The following is an 18,978-nucleotide window of genomic DNA, read 5'->3' as shown; positions in this document are numbered from 1 at the left end:
CGCGCTGCGTGCTGGACAAGAACCACGTGATGCTGTCGATGCAGGCCATCGGGCGCTTCCACGCCTTCTCGTACGCGGCCAAGGCGCGGTGCCGCAGGGAGCTGCTGGAGACCATGGTGCCCCTGCTCCGCGAGACCAACTTCACGCCGGCCTGGGACGAGATGTGGGGCCCCAAGGTGAAGGGCCCGATGCTGCGCGGCCTGACCAGGGCAGAAGCGCGCCTCAAGGCCGCCAAGGACGGCGACAAGGACAGGCACCAGCGCCGCCTGGAGAGGCTGGCCCGCATGCGCGCCGTCGCCGACAACGCGTTCCCCGTCATGAAGGCCGCCGTCGCGGTGCAGGAGCCGGCCAGCGTCATCGTGCACGGCGACTTCTGCAGGAACAACATGGCGTTCCACTACGGCAAGGCCGGCCCGGACGGCCCCGCCGACGGCGTCTGCCTCTTCGACTTCCAGACCTCCAGGTACGTCGGCGTGCGGGCAGGGCTGTGCGCAAGGCGGCAACGCCGAGGTACGCTCCCTGAAACTAAGACTGTCGCAGGTACTGCTCCCCGTCCGTCGACCTGTCCTTCTTCATCTTCCTCAACACGTCGGCCGCCCTCCGCGCGGAGCACTGGGACGACCTGTTCCTCGAGTACTTCGGCAGCCTCAAGGCCACGCTGGACCGCCTGTTGGACGGCCACCCCATCGACAAGGATTTCGGTTCGTTCTCGTGGCCAACCCGACCGGCCCACCCACCCGGAAGACTAGTAACTTGACTCTTTCTATGCTTACAGTGATGCCCACGCTGCAGGGCGTGCACGAGGACTTCCGGCGCCACGCCCTCATGGCCTACGTCATCTGCAGCTTCTTCCTGCCGCAGATGATGTTGCCCCCGGAGGAGATTGTGGACATCGAGGAGATCAAGGAGACCTTCGCGAGGGACGGCGGGGAAGCCTTGATGGCGTCGATGCTGGACATGGGCGGCGAGGAGGCGACCGAGGCGCTGGCCGACATGGTGATGGACTTCCTGGACAGGGACCTGGTGCCCTGAGGGCGCCTGGGACCTGATGTCCCTTCTGGCTCTGGTTCGATCAGCACTCGACACTTCACGCACATGTAGACTTCGCCCCGGACGCCACAAACTCCCGGATGCAACCCAACCCGTGAGCTAGGTGGCGCGCTCAACTCACTTTTTAATGACTTTTGATCGTCACTCGGTGACGAGTAAACTGAAAGGTTCAGTTGATTCGTTTTCGGGTCCGAAGTTTTTAGTTTTGTATCTCCTAGCTCAGTTCACGTCGCTTATGACAAATGAAAGTCGTGATTGAGTCGTGCTCATTCTCTGTGATATTTCTCGTTTTCACACCTCTTCGTGAAGAGGTTTTTTCTGTGAGGTTTCTCTTCCTTCGTGGTAGTACGTCGCACACTGTCGCTATGATCTGTTTCAGCATCATCATCTTGCACTCCGTGCCTCATGTTCCTCTGTCCTGTATGCTTTATGTTGGAGTAATGATAATATTACGTGCAGTGGTAAGCACGGTTATGTAAAGCAGCAAATAAATCAATCTTAAATTAGACTGTTGGCTATTTCTTGACCTTCGACCCATGCACGCTTTCGAAAGCAGTGCGAAGGCAGTGCAGCGTGCACCAGATTATCGGCGGAAGACGAGGCTGTCCGTCTGAAGGTCCGGCTCGACCTTGACCTTGCACCTTCCACAGTTATCGCCGTCGCGGCCGGTCGGACGCTATCGCGCATCGCGCACGCCGCACTGTGTCGGCTTATCGGGACGGACAGGGTTCTGCAGGTGCGGCGGACGAAATGAATAAAACAAAGCGCCACATGATTGGTAGTGCACAGACATGCATGGGCAACCCCTCACCAGTCCGAAACCATCCGAAACACGCCATTCGCTGGTCACGACAATTTGCTGTGCTGTGGCGTGCCTCCGTCCTCCGTGCTTGTTTCTAATCATTTCCACTGATAGATGCTTGCAGTTGCAAGCGAAAACAAGGTTAGGAAAACCTTTTTTCGGTCGAAAGTTTGAGCAACATGTTAAAACGGACGGCGTCGGACAGTCATCGCAATCAGCGAATTCCACAGGAATGACCCCATGCTTTTGCAGGGTCCCGCACGTGGCTCACCCGGAGATGGACTAAGTGATTGGGCTGGGGAGGCACCGGCCGTGGCCGCCTGGCCGTGCTGCTAGAACTCGCGCGGCGAATGCAAGGGGAGTGGGAGTAGGTAAACCGGACGGAGGGAAAAAGGGGGGGGGAGGCAGGATTGACGGGTCGAGCCTTGCCGGGCCGGGCCGGGCCGTGTGGTGTGGTTCGCCTCACCCGGCGAGCATGAGACGGCCGCTAGCTCGCCAGCCGCGGCCCGTCTCGTAGTGTGGACTCAGATGGGGTAGGGTTTTAGTACACACGGCCAGACCGGCGGCAGAGCTAGCGCCCCGCGCTTCAGAAACGACAGACCGACACAAGCGCCCGCCGCGGCGCTGCCGGGAAGCACTCCACTCGCAGGTGAGGCAATGTTGTGGTTGTGGTGCCGGTGACGGCGGGGACGGCGGTGCCCCATTCGACCATTCGTCTCGCGGTTGTTGGTCAGCGTGCGGCCCGCGCCGCCGCCCCGCCCAAACTGCAACAGTGCGCACTCTTACTTCTTGTCTATCTCGCCTTTCTTGCCGAGCAGGCCTCAGGCAGCCTCAGGTCTCGGGCCTTGGCCGCTGTCAGTGCGTGTAGTGACAAGTCGCGCGTCGCGTCGCCGAGTGTCAACCGGTGCATGGCGCAGGTAAGGGCACAGCCGTCGATACTATGTGCGTCTAGTGTGCGAAACCCTCCATTGAGTTGTCAATGCTGTCGAGAACAATGACAAATCTATGAGAATTTTACGCGGCGGGCGAGTTCTAGTCTCAGCAGCGGCAGCTGCCCTACGCGCTATATTTTTCGTTGATGTGTCCACTCTAGCTTCCGTTGTGTCGTATCGACTTCCGCTTGGGTGTGGGGGAGGGGAAATCGCTGGGGTACCCTATTGGACAGGGTCGTTTCTGTTGACACTACGCCAGAACGTCGAGTTGCTGAGATAGGTAGCACAGTAGTTGTTGTGGTCATTTGTGTACATGCGTCTCTCCCGAAGACGTCACACTCTCACATTCTGCGCGGTCGGCTCCCTTGAAATTTCTAAACGGCGAGGTTGCCCCGCTTTGGCTTTGAAAGTCGATATTGTCTGCAGAGCGGATGTGAATGTGGTGGGCAGCGCGGGGCAGCGCGTGCGACTGCGACGCCCCAATAATCGGTGTCGTGGGAATACGGTGAATAACGTTCGACAACACGCTAGCACGCCGTGCCGTGCCTGCCGCCCCCCTGCACTGCCCTGCACGCACCTCGGAGCGGAGAGCAACGAAACGTCAGAGTCAAAGTCGCTTCGGAAACGATGCTTAAACCGGCAGCGGGCCGAAGAAGGCAAAGTCAGGCAAAGCGGGCCTGCCAATAAACGAAATGGCCGGGAATGGCTCGTAAGGAAATGGCCCTCCCGGGACGGTGCTTTTCGGCGCTGTCTCTCTCGCTCATAGGGGGCGTGTCGAAGGATGCGAGAGAGACAGAGCAGTGTTCGGAATGCGACTACAGCCCTGCGCCCCTTCAACCTTGACCAAGGCGCGGTGGGCGGTCGTCGCTCGGACGGCGGCGGCGTCTCGGCAACACAGCAGTGCGAACTGCAAGACAGTGCGCTGGCCGTGGCGGAGGATCAAAGTCCGTCCCAAAGGCCCAATTGGCACTCCAGGCGCCAAAATAGAGAAGCGACACGCCGCGTCGCCGTCCCCGGCAGGCTGCGTCAGTCCGTCCAGTGGCCGGGCCAAGGCAGGCCAAGGTCGCCCAGCGCCACACACCGGCCGGCCGGGCTGCTCCACGCGGCTGGCGGCACGCCGGCACGCGGCAACGCCTCCTTCCTGCCGCTGCTGGAGCCTCCGGAGTCTCTGGAGCTGGAGCGCCTTGCGGTAGGCAATCCGACGTCCAGGGCGCACCGCTGCGCGCGGGTTGCCCACCCGGCTCGTGGCAGGCGCTAGGCTCCGCCAGGCTCCGCGCGCTAATCTGAGCAGGTGAAGCAGTGCCTAGTCCTCGGCCGCGCGGCCGCGTGCTCGGAGTGTGGATGAGCCCTGCTTATCTATCCCCGAGCCGCGCGAATAAAAAGAGGCACTTCTGACGCGTCGCCATGCGGTGCGGCCTGCGCCTGCGGCCCACACCTCGGCCGAAGAACGCGTCCTCGCAGTGATCGTGTTGTCTGTGTCCCGGCAGGACCACTCCGCTGCCCAGGTCGTCGCGGTCCTCCACACCTGAAGCACCATGGGCTTCGGCTGGTCGGCGCCGGGTGAGTACTTGGGGCATGGGAGCGTCCCGCGTCGCGCTCACGGCGTCGCTCGGCACGTGTTGGCGTCAGCGCCGCGCCTGGACGCGCAGACATGAACGCGTGGGTCGGCCAATGCCTAAAATGAAGCCGTCTGCAGTCGCATGTCGCTTGATGCAGTCGTCGTGTCATTATTGATGCGGAAAAAGACTCATCTCGCCTCGCTCTCTGGCCTGTTCGCTGCGAATTATGGCGCCCGCCTCCTTCTCGATGGCTAATCGGAACGTTTCTTTGGCGCCTCTTTTCAGTCCCGGAGGTGGAGGTGAAGACGGGCCATCTTCGCGGCAAAGTAGGGCTCACCCCGAAGGGCGTGCGCTACCATGCCTTCCAGGGCATTCCCTACGGCAAGCCGCCCGTCGGGGAGCTGCGCTTCAAGGTAACGCAACGTTGGCCAAGCGGGATTGTTATTGCCGGCAGTCGCACACACAGCATCTCGTGTTTTAGCAACTCGCCGTGACGTATGGCGGCGTCTGCGTGCCTGCATCTTGCTTATTGTTTGCAGGCCCCCCAGCCCGCTGAGCCGTGGACTGGCGTCCGGAACGCGACTGCGGAGGGCAACCCTTGTTACCAGGCGCCCATGCCGCTGGAGGCCCCCGGGGGAATGGTAAAGTACCCCAGCCTCTACACGTCCTCCCGTCGGAACAAAAACCACCATATCGCTTATGGCTGACTCATTTTCATTATCACAGAGCCTCAAGACTGTCTACGGACTCTTGAAGAACCTGCCGGCCCTCGCGAACCGCTACATGGTGAGCAAAAAACAGAGCGAGGACTGCCTGTTCCTGAACGTGTACACGCCCGTTTGCGGGCCCGCCGCGCCCGCGCACGTGTGGAGGCCGGGCGGCGGCCAGGTGCACGCGGCCCCCGAGACCAAGGAGGCCGCCAACGCGCTGCGCCCCGTCATCTTCTGGGTCCACGGCGGCGCCTTCAAGTTCGGCGACGGCAACGCGGACATGCTGTCGCCCGAGCTGTTCCTGGAGAAGGACGTGCTCGTCGTCACCATCAACTATCGGCTCGGCCCGTTCGGTGGGTGTTCTGCTGGCGGGCGCCGCTGCCATCGCGACCAGGACGGCCCCCTCTGACCTCTGAGTGCTCGCAGGCTTCCTGACGCTGGGCACGGAGGACGCGCCGGGCAACGCGGGGCTCAAGGACCAGGCCCTGGCGCTGCGGTGGACGCACGAAAACATCCGCGCGTTCGGCGGCGACCCCTCCGCCATCACCATCTACGGGGAGAGCGCCGGCGGGGCGTCGGTGCACCACCTCGCCCTGTCCCCGACGTGCAAGGGTGAGTGGAAACGGGAACGACGAGCAGACAGGCGTGACCTAGCCTTCCTTGTTGGCTGACGTGGCGGTGCGTAGGGCTGTTCAGGGGCATCATCGCCAGCTCGGGGCTGGCCATCAGCCACTGGGCCACCTCGGGCAAGGAGAACGCCGTGGCCAGCGCGCGCGGCCTGGCCAAGGAGCTCGGCGTCCCGGGCTCCACCCCGGAGGAGCTGCTCAAGGGGCTGCGCGCCGTGGACCCCGTGGTGCTGAACGCGGCGGCGGGCACGATGACCCCCGTCATGGTGAGTGCTGCCGCCTGCTTCTGCCCGCTGGGCGATGGGTCTCTAGAGCGTGCTACAGTGTGTCCCTGTCGCAGACCTCCATGACGGACGAGCTGATGTGGCTGCCCGTGGTGGAGGAGGAGCACCCGGGCGCCTTCCAGACCGAGGACCCACTGAGCCTGGTGCGGGCCGGCAGGTTCAGCGACGTGCCCCTCATGACGGGGGTGTGCAGCGCCGAGGGCCTCGTCTGGGTGCTGCGTAAGTTGCCGCCGTTGGCTGACAGTCGCCGAGGGCGATTCGCGGATTAAAGCACTGACGGCGTCCCCGTTGCTCCAGTTGGCAAGATTCACGACGACCGGACCTACAAGAGCATCAACGAGATGGAGTACTACTTCCTGCCGCCCGACCTCCGCGAGGCCCTGAGCCCTGAGCAGCGCGACAAGTGCGTGCAGGACATCCTGGACGAGTACACGGGCGGCAAGCCCTTCTCCCAGGAATCCGTCGGCGGCTTCATCGAAGTAAGTTCGTTTGTTTCACGCGAGGGAAGAGAGAAACTTCAAATTTGCGGCGTCCCGCTCACGCTACCGTGTTCCTTGCAGCTGTTCGGTGACGTCTTCTTCAAGACTCGGTTGGTCAACCTGGCCCGCGACCACACCAAGGCTGCTGCCGGCGCCGGCTTCACCAACGCCCCCATGTTCGTGTACCACTTCGACTTCGTTGGCCGCTACAACTGCCTCAAGTGGTTCACCAAGTCCAAGATGGGCAAAACCATGACTCCAGTGAAAGGTGGGTGAACGTGAACGCCGAGATCTCTGGGTGTGCCGGGAACCAAGCCGCCCTGACCACCGAGCATGCTTGCTTTGCGCTTGCAGGGGCGGCGCACGGCGACGACCTCTGGTACGTGTCCAACATCCGGGTGTTCCCCTTGCCCAGCCTGGAGGCCACGAGCCGCGAGGAGGTTTGCCGAGAGCGGATGGTCACTTTCTGGACCAACTTTGCCAAGACGGGGTGAGTCTCATTTTCACTTTATCTAAACGCTTCCGTCGTCCGTCGAGCCCTTCTGCATTTTGACCCTGACTGTCCCTTGCAGGAACCCCACCCCGGCCGGCTCCGACGAGAAGCTGCCCATCAAGTGGACGCCCTGCAGCGAAACGTCGATGCCCTTCATGGACATCGGCAGCGACCTGGAGCTAAAGACCGGCGCCCCGCTGTACCCGCGCCAGGCCTTCTGGGAAGGACTGTACCAGAAGTACATGGGGAAGCCCCTGACACCGTGAAGCAAACGCCCAAAACGTCCTGTTGGCTGCTCGTGTCTGTACCTGAATGAAAGGAGGACCCCCTCCGCGGGGTTGGTGTGAGTGAATGTTTGCGTGCGTGCGTCTTATACTATTTTGTAAGGTGAATGAGGCTGGGCGAGCGCATACCTAAAGTTACCTACTGTTCTAGAACATGATAGAAATCGAAACTTTACGTAATAATTAATTAAATGAAAAGTAATGATTACGTAATCATGGCGGCCAGACTTGGCTTGCTCGCGCACGCTGCCGCGTTTCTCTAGGTTTCATATTTAATGCCACTGCGGCCATCGATTCGCTGGTCGCGTCGATGAAAGTAATTTATTCCGGGACTCCAACGAAAATGTGTATCCTGTGGGATCGTTTTGTCGCCCTGTCCCTCTGTGTATGTCTCTCTCTGGCATCCCTACGGAACGCCGCATGAGTGCGACAGAGACTGAGCGATGAAACGAGACTTTGGAATCGCTGGGTTGGTGAGCCTGGTGGGTTGGCCACCGACGCGGCACCCGGGGCGTGTGGGTTGCGCACCGCCCGGGCGCTGTGGCCTTATCGCGCTGTCATGCAGTCTGTCTCTGTCTCTCTGCACCTGCTGTGCAATGTGCAAGGATCTCAACTTTGTTACTGTTTCTTCGAGCCACTTGTTGCTGCATTGTGATTTTAAATCGCCACTGTCTGAAAAATGTACTTTTGTAAATAAAATGATTTTCCGTGTAGTAGCTTTCGCTCGTTTCGTCAATTCCAAATGACCGGAAATGGAATAGTCCATTCCCACCGCTCAAATGTCGTGTTGGAGAGACAAAAGGCACTCAGTCGTACACGAGTACGTTCGTTTTTTGTTCGGGGATTGGTGAGTTGGGTCGGGCCGGGCGGCGGGCTGGCGTGGCGTGGCGTGACGCGGACCGAAGCGAACGCGACGTCGATGGCGCGATAGGAGAGGCCGCCACGCGAGCCCGTGACAGTGCCCGCGCAGCGATGAGTCGATCGTGACCATGGCGACCACGGCATCCTGGAGCCGGTGCGGACTGGGCCGCGCGGTCCAGCGGTCCAGTCCGCCATGGACGCGAGCCAGCAGCCCGCCGCCGACGCGCCCGAGGCCCGGCCCCCGGGGCCAGCCCCCGATGCCGCCGAGGCCTCGGTGGAGAAGCACGTCGCCGACGTGAAGGAGGACGTCCCCGACACCCCGGAGGCTGCCGCCGAGGCCAGCGACGCGCAGTCCGGCAGCTCGCCAAGGTCCGGGGCGGGCGTGCGGTGCTCGGTGGGGGCCGCCCTGGGCGTCCTAGCCACGGCCGCCCTCGTGCACTACTACATCAACGCCGCCAGCGTGTCCGCCGCCAAGGCCGTGGTGCCGCCGCACAACCTCGAGTCCAGGCTGAAGCTGAAGGGCGTCGCGGTGAGTACGGCTTGGTACGGCGTCCAAGCCCAGCGCGGCCTCACCTCTCAAATTGCCATACTGAGCCGGGCCCTTCCCACAGGGCCCGTTCGACGTGGAGCTGGAGAAGGCCGAGCTCTGCGAGAGGGAGAAGCAGGGCGTGGGCGCGGCCAAGATGGACTGGGGCAGCGTGGAGAAGGACAAGGACGTGCCCAAGCGCTACCACATCAACGGCCGCGGCAGCTTCAACTACAACACGTCCGACGACCTGGGGGTGAGCGGTCAGTCCAGTGGGTCAGTCCAGTGGGTGTGTCTGGAGGGTCAAAGCACTCGTCACCCGGCTCGCGCCAAAGCAGCCGTTCACATTTGAGTTTACCATTCCGCGGGGCACTCTTGGCGTGAGCTCCGCCCGCGAGGTAGGCATCCCATCCGGCTTTTCAACGGCGCGAGCAACTTGGCATCCACATTGGCCGGCCTCAAAATGTATCGAGAAGTGAATGCAATAGAGATGTTGACCAGAATAAGAAGGAAGAAATGATTCAAGAGCATGGCCGCTGCCGCCCGTCTCTGCTACGGCCAATCGGGAGCCTTCGAGCCCGGCGGCGGGGCGGGGCGGCGGCCATGTTCTCGAAGCGTGTCTCTCCCTTCAACAAGCCGGGCCTCCCTGTGGCAGGCGAAGGTCCTGCTCGCCCTGTGGACCTTCCCCGGCAGCTGGGTGACGTACTACAGCAACTCGTTCCGCGGCGGCTGCTCCATGGCCAAGAACTTCGCGCCCGAGCGGTGGCGCCGCGTGTCCTCATGCTGTTCGGCCACGAGAACGCCGAGTGCCCCTTCCCGCCGGTAAGCCCGTGCACCAACGCACGTAACGCCAGGGGTGACGCTACACTGTCGAGTCGCATCCCCAGTACCTGCAGCAGTGCGCGCGCTTCCTTTCCAGATCAGGGTGGACGTCAGCAACTTCACGATAGAGAACCGGGGCGGCCAGGGCATGCTGAAGGAGTTCATCTACGGCCGGTGGAAGGTGGAGAACCAAATCTTTGATGTAAGTTGGCGATCAATAAGGGGTGGGGGTGTCGGCGTCGTCGCTTGGCGCGCTAAACGGCCCACGCGGCGTGTGACCTTCACGCAATTATTGAATTATTGAACGAGGCGTTCGGGGAGAGGTTCGGGGCGAGGACCCCTCGCGCCTCTGGCGGTGCTCCGGTCCGCTGCGTCCAGAGTGTGCTTCTTGTTCAACTCGACTCTGTGATTCCAGTTCACCAACAACCGCGCCGTGTCGTGCGGCCGCGCCATCGTCCGCGTCGTGCCCAAGCAGAAGGAGAAGCCCATGCCGGCCGTGGTGCCGGCCTTCGACAACTCCGAGTCGGTGTCCATCGAGCTGCTGGAGCCGGCCGACGCGCCGCCCTGAGCGCCGCCCTTTTTGCTTATTTATAACTAGTGTAGGCACAATAAAAATCGGGATGCGATTCAAAGCTGAGTGTATCTCTGAATCCTGCTACCGCTTATCAGGACGGACTATCTTCCGCGACTACCTGCTGTCTCCCGAAAGTCTCGCACCGGCTGTAAAAGTGTCCCCGATGTTTGTAGGCGCTGAAGGTGACTCATGAGTGTTCTCGTGAAGGTCCGGTGGGTGTCACGTCACAAAGGTGCGAAGTTGCATCACATTTTTTACAAAAACAGCTCTTTTATTGATTTAATAGGTAAACTAGCCTAGGGTGTTTTGTACATGGTGACGGACAAGTAATTCACAGCCAATGTCCGTGAAGCGCGGCGCGCCGGGCAGTCTCTCTGCAAAGCTGATGCCGCGCGCGGCTTTCGTCGTTTTGTCTCTCTCGCTCTCACAGGGGTTGCCGCGGAGTGCGAGAGAGACAGCGCGCCGAAAGCGGTGTTCGGCGTCCTGGCGGCGACGCGTCTCGCAGCCCACCAACAGACATGTCTTTTCGCGTCTGGCAGGAAATCCCCGCGGCAAACACGCCAGATCCCTGCTGGGCGTCCGGGCCGCGTCTCAAGGCCGCTCAAGGCCGCGGCCCGCGGAGGTCGACGTGGCACGCGAGGCGCGCGGGGAGGTGGAGGCGGAGGCGGCGGCGGTCGTCGAGGGGGTGGGGGGTGGCAACCAACCCTCGGCCGGCCCGGCCCGGCGGCAGGCCCGCCCCCGCCGGGACGGCCCCGCCGAGCTCACAAGCGCGTGACGACCTCGACGACAGAGCCTGTGGAGTAGGAAGTCGTTGATTCATGTGCAATATTCAGAGTGGGGCAAGCAACGAAATGGGCAGCACATTAGCTTCTGCGGCGAAACGCACGCAGCGGCGTCGCGACAAGGCACTGGAAGTTGCGTTAGAATTGCGGACGATACGGTAGGCAAACATAAAACACACTGACAGGCAACGCGACAGACAAACATCACATCAGCCGGACGGACACAAAGGCGTTGTTGGCAGCTGGGCGGCGGCAGTCTGATTCCAAAGGGTCGTCTCGTCGCTCTGTCTCGGTGCGCGTCCCGAGGGGTGCGAGAGAGACAGAGCGACGAGAAAACTCTTCAAAATGGCTCGGCAGGCAGGACGGACGGACGGACACGCAATCTGGAAAACAACAAGTACCAAACCTTCTACGCAACGATTCGTTGAACATGGCTGAACGGCACTTGGTGAGCGGCGACACCCGGCCACTGCACCGTCGAACACTTGTTAGATCCGATTGCACAAAGAACAAAACCACTGATCTTCACAACACGGGCACTGGACACTGACGCCGGCTGGACACTGGTCACTGTTGCTTGAGGTACCGCTGCCCCTCAGCAGGCCTGCCGGGGGGCTTGAGCGCTGGGGTGGGCCGGCCAGCGGGGCCGGCTGGAGGCTGGGGCTGGGACGCTGCGACGCACACACGTTGCCACATGTGCGAGCGGAGGGACGCTGCAGGCCGTGTAAACAAAGGGCCGAACACTAATTTGCACAAAACTCGAACACTGATGCTCCGATCGTCGCGAAACTTCAACCCTCGACGCACTGGGTGAACACGGACCGACCAATACCACACTCGACCCGGAAAACCGACTTTGTACCACCAAAAATCAAGGACGAACACGGAGCCGACACAAACGTGACCGACCGGCGTGGCGGGTTGGTGGCCCGCTCACTACGGCCAATCGGGAGCCTTCGAGCCCGGCGGCGGGGCGGGGCGGCGGCCATGTTCTCGAAGCGTGTCTCTCCCTTCAACAAGCCGGGCCTCCCTGTGGCAGGCGAAGGTCCTGCTCGCCCTGTGGACCTTCCCCGGCAGCTGGGTGACGTACTACAGCAACTCGTTCCGCGGCGGCTGCTCCATGGCCAAGAACTTCGCGCCCGAGCGGTGGCGCCGCGTGTCCCTCATGCTGTTCGGCCACGAGAACGCCGAGTGCCCCTTCCCGCCGGTAAGCCCGTGCACCAACGCACGTAACGCCAGGGGTGACGCTACACTGTCGAGTCGCATCCCCAGTACCTGCAGCAGTGCGCGCGCTTCCTTTCCAGATCAGGGTGGACGTCAGCAACTTCACGATAGAGAACCGGGGCGGCCAGGGCATGCTGAAGGAGTTCATCTACGGCCGGTGGAAGGTGGAGAACCAAATCTTTGATGTAAGTTGGCGATCAATAAGGGGTGGGGGTGTCGGCGTCGTCGCTTGGCGCGCTAAACGGCCCACGCGGCGTGTGACCTTCACGCAATTATTGAATTATTGAACGAGGCGTTCGGGGAGAGGTTCGGGGCGAGGACCCCTCGCGCCTCTGGCGGTGCTCCGGTCCGCTGCGTCCAGAGTGTGCTTCTTGTTCAACTCGACTCTGTGATTCCAGTTCACCAACAACCGCGCCGTGTCGTGCGGCCGCGCCATCGTCCGCGTCGTGCCCAAGCAGAAGGAGAAGCCCATGCCGGCCGTGGTGCCGGCCTTCGACAACTCCGAGTCGGTGTCCATCGAGCTGCTGGAGCCGGCCGACGCGCCGCCCTGAGCGCCGCCCTTTTTGCTTATTTATAACTAGTGTAGGCACAATAAAAATCGGGATGCGATTCAAAGCTGAGTGTATCTCTGAATCCTGCTACCGCTTATCAGGACGGACTATCTTCCGCGACTACCTGCTGTCTCCCGAAAGTCTCGCACCGGCTGTAAAAGTGTCCCCGATGTTTGTAGGCGCTGAAGGTGACTCATGAGTGTTCTCGTGAAGGTCCGGTGGGTGTCACGAAGGTGCGAAGTTGCATCTCATTTTTTACAAAAACAGCTCTTTTATTGATTTAATAGATAAACTAGCCTAGGGTGTTTTGTACATGGTGACGGACAAGTAATTCACAGCCAATGTTCGTGAAGCGCGGCGCGCCGGGCAGTCTCTCTGCAAAGCTGATGCCGCGCGCGGCAGTCGTCGTTCTGTCTCTCTCGCTTTCACAGGGGTTGCCGCGGAGTGCGAGAGAGACAGCGCGCCGAAAGCGGTGTTCGGCGTCCTGGCGGCGACGCGTCTCGCAGCCCACCAACAGACATGTCTTTTCGCGTCTGGCAGGAAATCCCCGCGGCAAACACGCCAGATCCCTGCTGGGCGTCCGGGCCGCGTCTCAAGGCCCTCAAGGCCCTCAAGGCCCTCAAGGCCCTCAAGGCCCTCAAGGCCCTCAAGGCCCTCAAGGCCGCGGCCCGCGGAGGTCGACGTGGCACGCGAGGCGCGCGGGGAGGTGGAGGCGGAGGCGGCGGCGGTCGTCGAGGGGGTGGGGGGTGGCAACCAACCCTCGGCCGGCCCGGCCCGGCGGCAGGCCCGCCCCCGCCCCCGCCGGGACGGCCCCGCCGAGCTCACAAGCGCGTGACGACCTCGACGACAGAGCCTGTGGAGTAGAAGTCGTTGATCCATGTGCAATATTCAGAGTGGGGCAAGCAACGAAATGGGCAGCACATTAGCTTCTGCGGCGAAACGCACGCAGCGGCGTCGCGACAAGGCACTGGAAGTTGCGTTAGCATTGCGGACGATACGGTAGGCAGACATAAAACACACTGACAGGCAACGCGACAGACAAACATCACATCAGCCGGACGGACACAAAGGCGTTGTTGGCAGCTGGGCGGCGGCAGTCTGATTCCAAAGGGTCGTCTCGTCGCTCTGTCTCGGTGCGCGACCCGAGGGGGTGCGAGAGAGACAGAGCGACGAGAAAACTCTTCAAAATGGCTCGGCAGGCAGGACGGACGGACGGACACGCAATCTGGAAAACAACAAGTACCAAACCTTCTACGCAACATTGCGGTCTGGAGGAAGCAGCTCGAGCGCCTCGGTCGGCTCGCCTGGAACAAGATAAGTAGCAGTGGCAGAGACACAGAGATTGGGGCGGAGTGTCGCTCCGACGGTCCGTCTTTTCGTCTTTTCTCCCACAATTAATGTCCACGTGCTCCTCCAAAGTCGCGGCTTTGCCCGCGCCGCGCGCTCAGCATGCGCTCAGCGAGTCCGGACAGATTGGCTGAGCGCAACCCGAAACTCGTGCCGCGTGAAGGGAACGCGGAAAGGCAATGGTAGCGTGAGTCTGCATGTACGATGTACGTAATCACGCAGCAAGTCCGGCACAGAGTTGCCATATTTCCCGTGCGACTTCTGTCCACTCGCAAGTTGAACGGGTTGACAAGGTGGACGTAGGCACGAGTCGGGCCAAAACAGGCTCTGCTCTGCCCCGGCCGCCCGGTCGTCGGCCGCCCCATTACCTTTCTCCAGCTTCTCGGCCTTGTCGGCCTTCTCCGGGTTGTTCCACGGCTGCACGTCGGCGCGGCCCAGCAAGACGAACACGGTGTTGCCGGAGAAGTAGACGCAGGCGCCGATGAGGAACACGCGGCTCCAGCCCGTCGCCAGATCCTGGGGGTGGGGTTGCCGAGTTACTGAGCTTGAAGGCCGTGGAGCCGGCAAGGCCAAGGCGGCGGTCGGCACCTACCTCCGGGGTGGACTCAGGGGTCTGGTTGACCACCAGACTGACTAGGATGGGCGCCACGATGCCCATGATGTTGCCCAGGCCGTTGGACACGCCCAGCATGGCGCCGCCGAAGTTGGGCGACAGGTCGACGTGGTTCACGAGGAAGCCGGCCAGCAGCGCGGCCTCCAGGGACACGGCGGCGGTCAGCAGGCCGACGGCCACCCCCACGGGAATCCCGATCGGCGTAAGAAAGGACAGCACCAGGAACGTGATGCCCATGCCGTAGTGCCCTGCAACCAAGTTGGGGTTCAAGGGGTGGACTCAGCCCCCAGTCTGCTCCCGCGGACTTCCGCTACGGCGTCAACGCAGAGGCACGTGACCGGCCGGCCGCCGCTCCGGGCGAGGCCACCGGGGCCACGGCCAATGTGAAGGGCCCCGCCGCGCAGCGCGCAGGACTCGGAGTACAGTCCGATGCTGGACGGCGGTTGCCCTGTCTGAGTGCCTGCGCGGTACAGCACGTGTGACACTGTAACAGCGCCAGATCACGCCAGGGCCGCGCCAACGCAGCGACAATGGCCGCTTCCTGCCCGCCGGCTGCCTGCAGGCTAGTTCCGAACACTGGTTCGTCGCTCTGTCTCTCTCGCACCCCCACAAGGAGCAACGGAGAGCACGTCTCGGTCTCGGATCGGAGGTCTCTGAGCGCATTCAGGTCTCCGCGCGAGACTTCGACTTGGAGAGGGTGCCGTTCAGGCGGCTCTGCCAACCACCCCCACGCCCCACGCCACGTACCGACCGAGTTGAAGATCTTCCTCGACATGACGATGCTGATGCAGCCGCTCTCGTTGACGCGCTGTGCCCCCCAGCCCACCAGGGTGGACGTCAGGACGAGGCACAGGTACGGCATGCTGGACATGATGCCGTTGTCCTCGATGTTGAAGTGCAGCATGGTCTGCATGTAGGTGGGCATCTGCGTGAGCATGAGCCAGTGGCCGAAGTTGCTGCACATGTGCACGGCGATGAGCGACCACATGGCCGGCGTGCTCATGATGGCGAGCCAGGGCACGCTGAGGCGCTGCAACACCATGCAACACACTGGCGTCAGTCTGCGGGGCGGACGGGGCTACCGCCACACCACCAGGCCGTCAGTTCACCCACCTTGTCGTTGCTGGAAGAGTCTCCCAGCGACATCTGGATGTACTCGCGCTCCTCGGGCGCGATGTGCTTGCACTTGGCGGGCGAGTCGGCGGACATCTTCCACCAGAAGACGCCCCAGACGAGGGCCAGCAGGCCGGGCACGTAGAAGCCCGACGGCCACCCCAAGGGCGAGCCGCACAGCAGCCCCACGCCGGCCATGGCCAGCAGCGTGCCGATGGACGGGCCCGTGAACACCTGCGGCAAGCGAGGCAGTGTAGTAGCGTGCTCTGGTTTCGACTTGGCCATGCCACCACGCCCCGAGACCTACTATGGCGGCGGCGCGGCCGCGCTCCACGGGCGGCGACCACCGGCCCAGCATGAAGTGCACGGAGGGGAAGATGACGCCCTGGCAGAGGCCCTCCAGCATGCGCAGCGCGCACACTGCCATCCAGCCGCCCCAGGCCGCCGCCAAGGGCGTGAGGCAGGTGAGCACGGCGCAGCCCGTGACGCCCAGGAACACGAAGCGCGCGGGGCCGTAGCGGTTGGCCAGCGTGGCGCCGGGCACCTGCATTAGCACGTAGCCCCAGAAGAAGGACGACAGCACCAGCCCGCGGTACTTGGGCTCCCAGTCGTACACCGGGTAGCCGTTGGCGGACTCCGCGGACGTCATGGCCACGATGCAGATGGACAGGTTGATGCGGCAGCAGTACCCCAGCGCCAACCCCATGGACAGCAGCATGAGCTGCAGGTGCCGCCGGCCGAAGCCGCGGCCGCCCGCTGGAACCAGGAAAAGGACGCCGTCGTGTCATTGAGTCGCTCCAGGCCCTCCAGGCCGGCGTCGCCACGGCCCGGCTTTCGGTAGCGCCGCGGCGGCCCGGGCTAGCCCATAACCTGGCTGTTTATGCAGACGCGATAAGGCCGGATTGGCGTGATAAGGACCGCGACGGCTCGTGCCGGTCGGATTTGGTTCTCTAGCTCGTCACGGCGGCGCCACAGGCCACAGGGGCTTCAACGCGGTTCAACGAGTAAACAATGAGATGCCGGTTGGGGCGCCGGGCTGGCTTTGGCCTTTGCCGCTTTGGCCCACGACGATCATCTCCTTGTTTCGCGCGGGGCTAAGCGCGGGGCTCGTGGCACTGCTTTGCGTGTTGCCGCTGCCGGCTGGGCTCGGCTTGGCTGTCGCCGGCAACGCCCCCGCATCATGGGCGGGCCGGAGGCGCCGGCTGCAGGCACACTGCAGACGCTGCAGGTGGATACACTAATGGCCGGGGGCAGCCGGGAGTTCCCAACACAGCGTTTTCCCTCACACACACACACACACGTCGAGCCCGGCCCGGCCCGGTCGTACTCAGTACTCGGTATTGCAGGTGATGGATGCTAGCGACTTGGCGCTTATAGTACTTGTCCGTCCCGACCTCGCCGGGCCGACTGGGGCTCCGAGCCGGACTGGACTGGCTGGGACTAGCTCCTGCAGGCAGCGGGCCATTAGGCGTGCCCCAGTAAGTCCCACGCCAATTTCAAGTTTCGCCGCGACCACTCATGGCTCCGCATGGCTCCGCGGCGCCGCATGTCCCGCTCGCCGAACCAGAGCGTCCGCCACACCGTCAGACCGTCTAGGTGTGAGCCGAGCCTCCACAACACTAACGGAACACTACATTCCTCTCGAATGAAACACCCGACTTCTTCTAAAAATCGCAAACAAGCTTACACTCAGGTAAATCATTTTTTAACGTTAGATTGCGTTTTTAAAAGCATCATTAAATTTTGTTTTTCACCTGAGTCCGTAATGAAAATCCATCAAAACAGCTACAGACCTAAACTTTGCTTACTTTCACTTTGTTCAAACGGTACTTTTTAGACATGTCTGTATTTCTCTTTCACCTTCTTTTAAGGCTGCCTCCTTCCCGGACGCGCTGACCGTGGTGGTGGCCGTCATGGTGCGGCCGGAGCGCGCTGCGGGTTCCTGTGGGTGTTGCGGGTTCCTGCGGGTTCCTGTGAGCGCTGCGGGTTCCCGTGGGTGCTGCGGGGTCCTGTGGGTGCTGTGGGTCCCGTGGGTGCTGCCTGCTCCACCCGCGCCACCCGACTGTCACTGCGGAGTCACAAGTCGGCGGCAGGACCTGCTTGGCGCTGCTTGGCGGGCTCCAGGACAGGTGGGGGAGCGTTTATGCGACCAGCCGCGTCACAGCGCGAGAACCCGAACCCGCCCGCCGGGCGGCGCGGGGCGCGGGGCCTGTACTCGCGTTTCGTTCAGACGCACAAGTGAAAGCTGGTGATGAACCCAGTTCGCGCTCGTTTTCGTGAACCAAAGAATGTTGCGACGATCGCTTGCAGCAAGTACGCACTCGCTGGTCCTCGGGTTCGGCCTGCGAGTAGTGGCTCTGTATAGCGGTGGACGGCGCTGGACCCGCCGAGGACCGTAGGTGGCCATCGACCCTAGTATCGTGGAGCTAGTCTAGAAACCCAGCACTGCACAAAATGGAAAGAAATCCTCCGTCGTGAGGACTGCGAGGCCAAGGGAGCGCCTCCTGGGAGCGCCCGGCGGGCAGGCCACACGCCGACACGCCTGTCTCGCAGCGGCCTACCCTCCGTTACCATTACCATTAAGGGCTGGACCACACATGACCGTGTGCCCTCTCGGGCCCGACACATGCCCGCCTGCACTGCAAAACGAGACACGGCCACCCTTACTAAGGTGACACTTTATCCCGTCCCCCCGAGGGGGTTATGCAGGCAGGCGCTCCCGGCTCCACCCCTTTTGGCGAGGATCTTTAGGAAGCTGCACGGGTCTCTCGAGGTGCTTATCGCGCAGGACGCTGAGGACGGGTTTAGAATGATGCCATCATGACGACATCCTACGCACCCGTAAATATAGCGTACGATGTCCGTAAACCGAGCGATCTTATCTGGAGAGTTTATGACCGACGGCAGCGCAAACCTTCCGCATGGGTGTCCCTCCTGAAACTATCGGGTTCACCTATCGTTTTTTTAACGTCAAGTTTTTGATAATTTTCTGCACACTTTGGCGTCGCGTGAGGTCGGGGTATGGCCCGTCTTATCTAAAGCTTTGTTTGGATCATGACGTGCGACGTGCAACCTCCCACGCGACCTTTCTCTAAGAGCGGCCTGAGAATATTACCCAGTGATTGTGCACAAAATTCGGTCGGCAAACCGTGATTGTCATTGTCTGCACGGAACAAAATTTGTTTGGACGATTTTGTTTGTTTGCATGGCGGGCGGTGCCGCGCAGTGCGAACGCGCTTAGGTCCGCGCCTCCGCCTTTGCGCGTTGCGTAGACGCGACGCGCGTGGCGTGGTGCGTTTATCTGTCGCATTTAAACAAAAGCGAGGAAACCGAACAAAGGCAGCGA

General features: G+C 62.0%; 4 protein-coding genes and 1 pseudogene across 8 annotated transcripts; 4 read left to right on the top strand and 1 right to left on the bottom strand.

Annotated features, from left to right (window-relative positions):
- LOC117653736 lies at window positions 1-1,558 on the top strand (the record flags this gene model as incomplete). The annotated part of the gene is given in 3 exon segments (XM_034399597.1): window positions 1-463; window positions 541-701; window positions 776-1,558. Coding segments are annotated over 3 exon segments (881 nt in total), but the record flags the coding sequence as incomplete, so codon positions are not given.
- A 742-nt stretch (window positions 1,559-2,300) lies between these two features.
- Window positions 2,301-7,935, top strand: LOC117653542 (juvenile hormone esterase-like). Of its 3 annotated transcripts, XM_034399285.1 has the most exons (13): window positions 2,302-2,501; window positions 2,671-2,769; window positions 4,272-4,344; window positions 4,629-4,756; window positions 4,883-4,984; window positions 5,070-5,406; window positions 5,480-5,665; window positions 5,740-5,945; window positions 6,020-6,182; window positions 6,261-6,442; window positions 6,524-6,710; window positions 6,797-6,932; window positions 7,015-7,935. In XM_034399285.1, the coding sequence occupies exons 3-13, from the start codon at window positions 4,320-4,322 to the stop codon at window positions 7,199-7,201; spliced, it is 1,839 nt and encodes a 612-aa protein (XP_034255176.1). In that variant the 5' UTR covers window positions 2,302-2,501; window positions 2,671-2,769; window positions 4,272-4,319; the 3' UTR covers window positions 7,202-7,935. The 3 variants fall into 3 exon arrangements, with proteins under 3 accessions (XP_034255177.1, XP_034255176.1, XP_034255175.1); XM_034399286.1 differs by lacking the exon at window positions 2,671-2,769 and having other exon boundaries at window positions 2,301-2,501; XM_034399284.1 differs by lacking the exon at window positions 2,302-2,501 and having other exon boundaries at window positions 2,508-2,769.
- Window positions 7,936-8,273: 338 nt separating this feature from the next.
- Window positions 8,274-10,060, top strand: LOC117653118 (annotated as a pseudogene).
- Window positions 10,049-12,623, top strand: LOC117653117. Its single transcript, XM_034398513.1, has 4 exons — window positions 10,049-10,067; window positions 11,738-11,991; window positions 12,089-12,193; window positions 12,407-12,623. Exons 1-4 carry the CDS (start codon window positions 10,049-10,051, stop codon window positions 12,557-12,559), a joined length of 531 nt encoding a protein of 176 aa, XP_034254404.1. The 3' UTR covers window positions 12,560-12,623.
- LOC117653546 (putative inorganic phosphate cotransporter) lies at window positions 10,724-17,736 on the bottom strand. Of its 3 annotated transcripts, none has more exons than XM_034399306.1 (8): window positions 17,493-17,736; window positions 15,940-16,388; window positions 15,633-15,866; window positions 15,267-15,549; window positions 14,499-14,767; window positions 14,275-14,422; window positions 13,808-13,863; window positions 10,724-10,795 (listed from the first exon to the last, which is right to left on the bottom strand). In XM_034399306.1, exons 1-7 carry the CDS (start codon window positions 17,545-17,547, stop codon window positions 13,811-13,813), a joined length of 1,491 nt encoding a protein of 496 aa, XP_034255197.1. In that variant the 5' UTR covers window positions 17,548-17,736; the 3' UTR covers window positions 10,724-10,795; window positions 13,808-13,810. The 3 variants fall into 3 exon arrangements, with proteins under 3 accessions (XP_034255197.1, XP_034255198.1, XP_034255196.1); XM_034399307.1 differs by lacking the exon at window positions 10,724-10,795 and adding an exon at window positions 10,802-11,190; XM_034399305.1 differs by lacking the exon at window positions 10,724-10,795 and adding an exon at window positions 13,315-13,412.
- Window positions 17,737-18,978: the final 1,242 nt, after the last annotated feature.

This window comes from Thrips palmi, unplaced genomic scaffold, assembly GCF_012932325.1.
Source record: "Thrips palmi isolate BJ-2018 unplaced genomic scaffold, TpBJ-2018v1 HiC_scaffold_8, whole genome shotgun sequence".
NCBI lineage: Eukaryota > Metazoa > Arthropoda > Insecta > Thysanoptera > Thripidae > Thrips > Thrips palmi.
This window is presented reverse-complemented; position numbering and strand designations above follow the sequence as displayed.

Coding starts and splice junctions, on each gene's coding strand:
- LOC117653542 (XM_034399286.1), top strand. CDS start 4,320: ATGGGCTTCGGCTGGTCGGCGCCGG. Junction 6,183..6,260: donor GGGCCTCGTCTGGGTGCTGC/GTAAGTTGCCGC, acceptor CCGTTGCTCCAG/TTGGCAAGATTCACGACGAC. Junction 6,933..7,014: donor ACCAACTTTGCCAAGACGGG/GTGAGTCTCATT, acceptor TGTCCCTTGCAG/GAACCCCACCCCGGCCGGCT.
- LOC117653117 (XM_034398513.1), top strand. Junction 11,992..12,088: donor CCGAGTGCCCCTTCCCGCCG/GTAAGCCCGTGC, acceptor CTTCCTTTCCAG/ATCAGGGTGGACGTCAGCAA. Junction 12,194..12,406: donor TGGAGAACCAAATCTTTGAT/GTAAGTTGGCGA, acceptor CTGTGATTCCAG/TTCACCAACAACCGCGCCGT.
- LOC117653546 (XM_034399306.1), bottom strand. CDS start 17,547: ATGACGGCCACCACCACGGTCAGCGCGTCCGGGAAGGAGGCAGCCTTA. Junction 15,867..15,939: donor GCGGCCGCGCCGCCGCCATA/GTAGGTCTCGGG, acceptor CGCTTGCCGCAG/GTGTTCACGGGCCCGTCCAT. Junction 15,550..15,632: donor ACTCTTCCAGCAACGACAAG/GTGGGTGAACTG, acceptor ATGGTGTTGCAG/CGCCTCAGCGTGCCCTGGCT.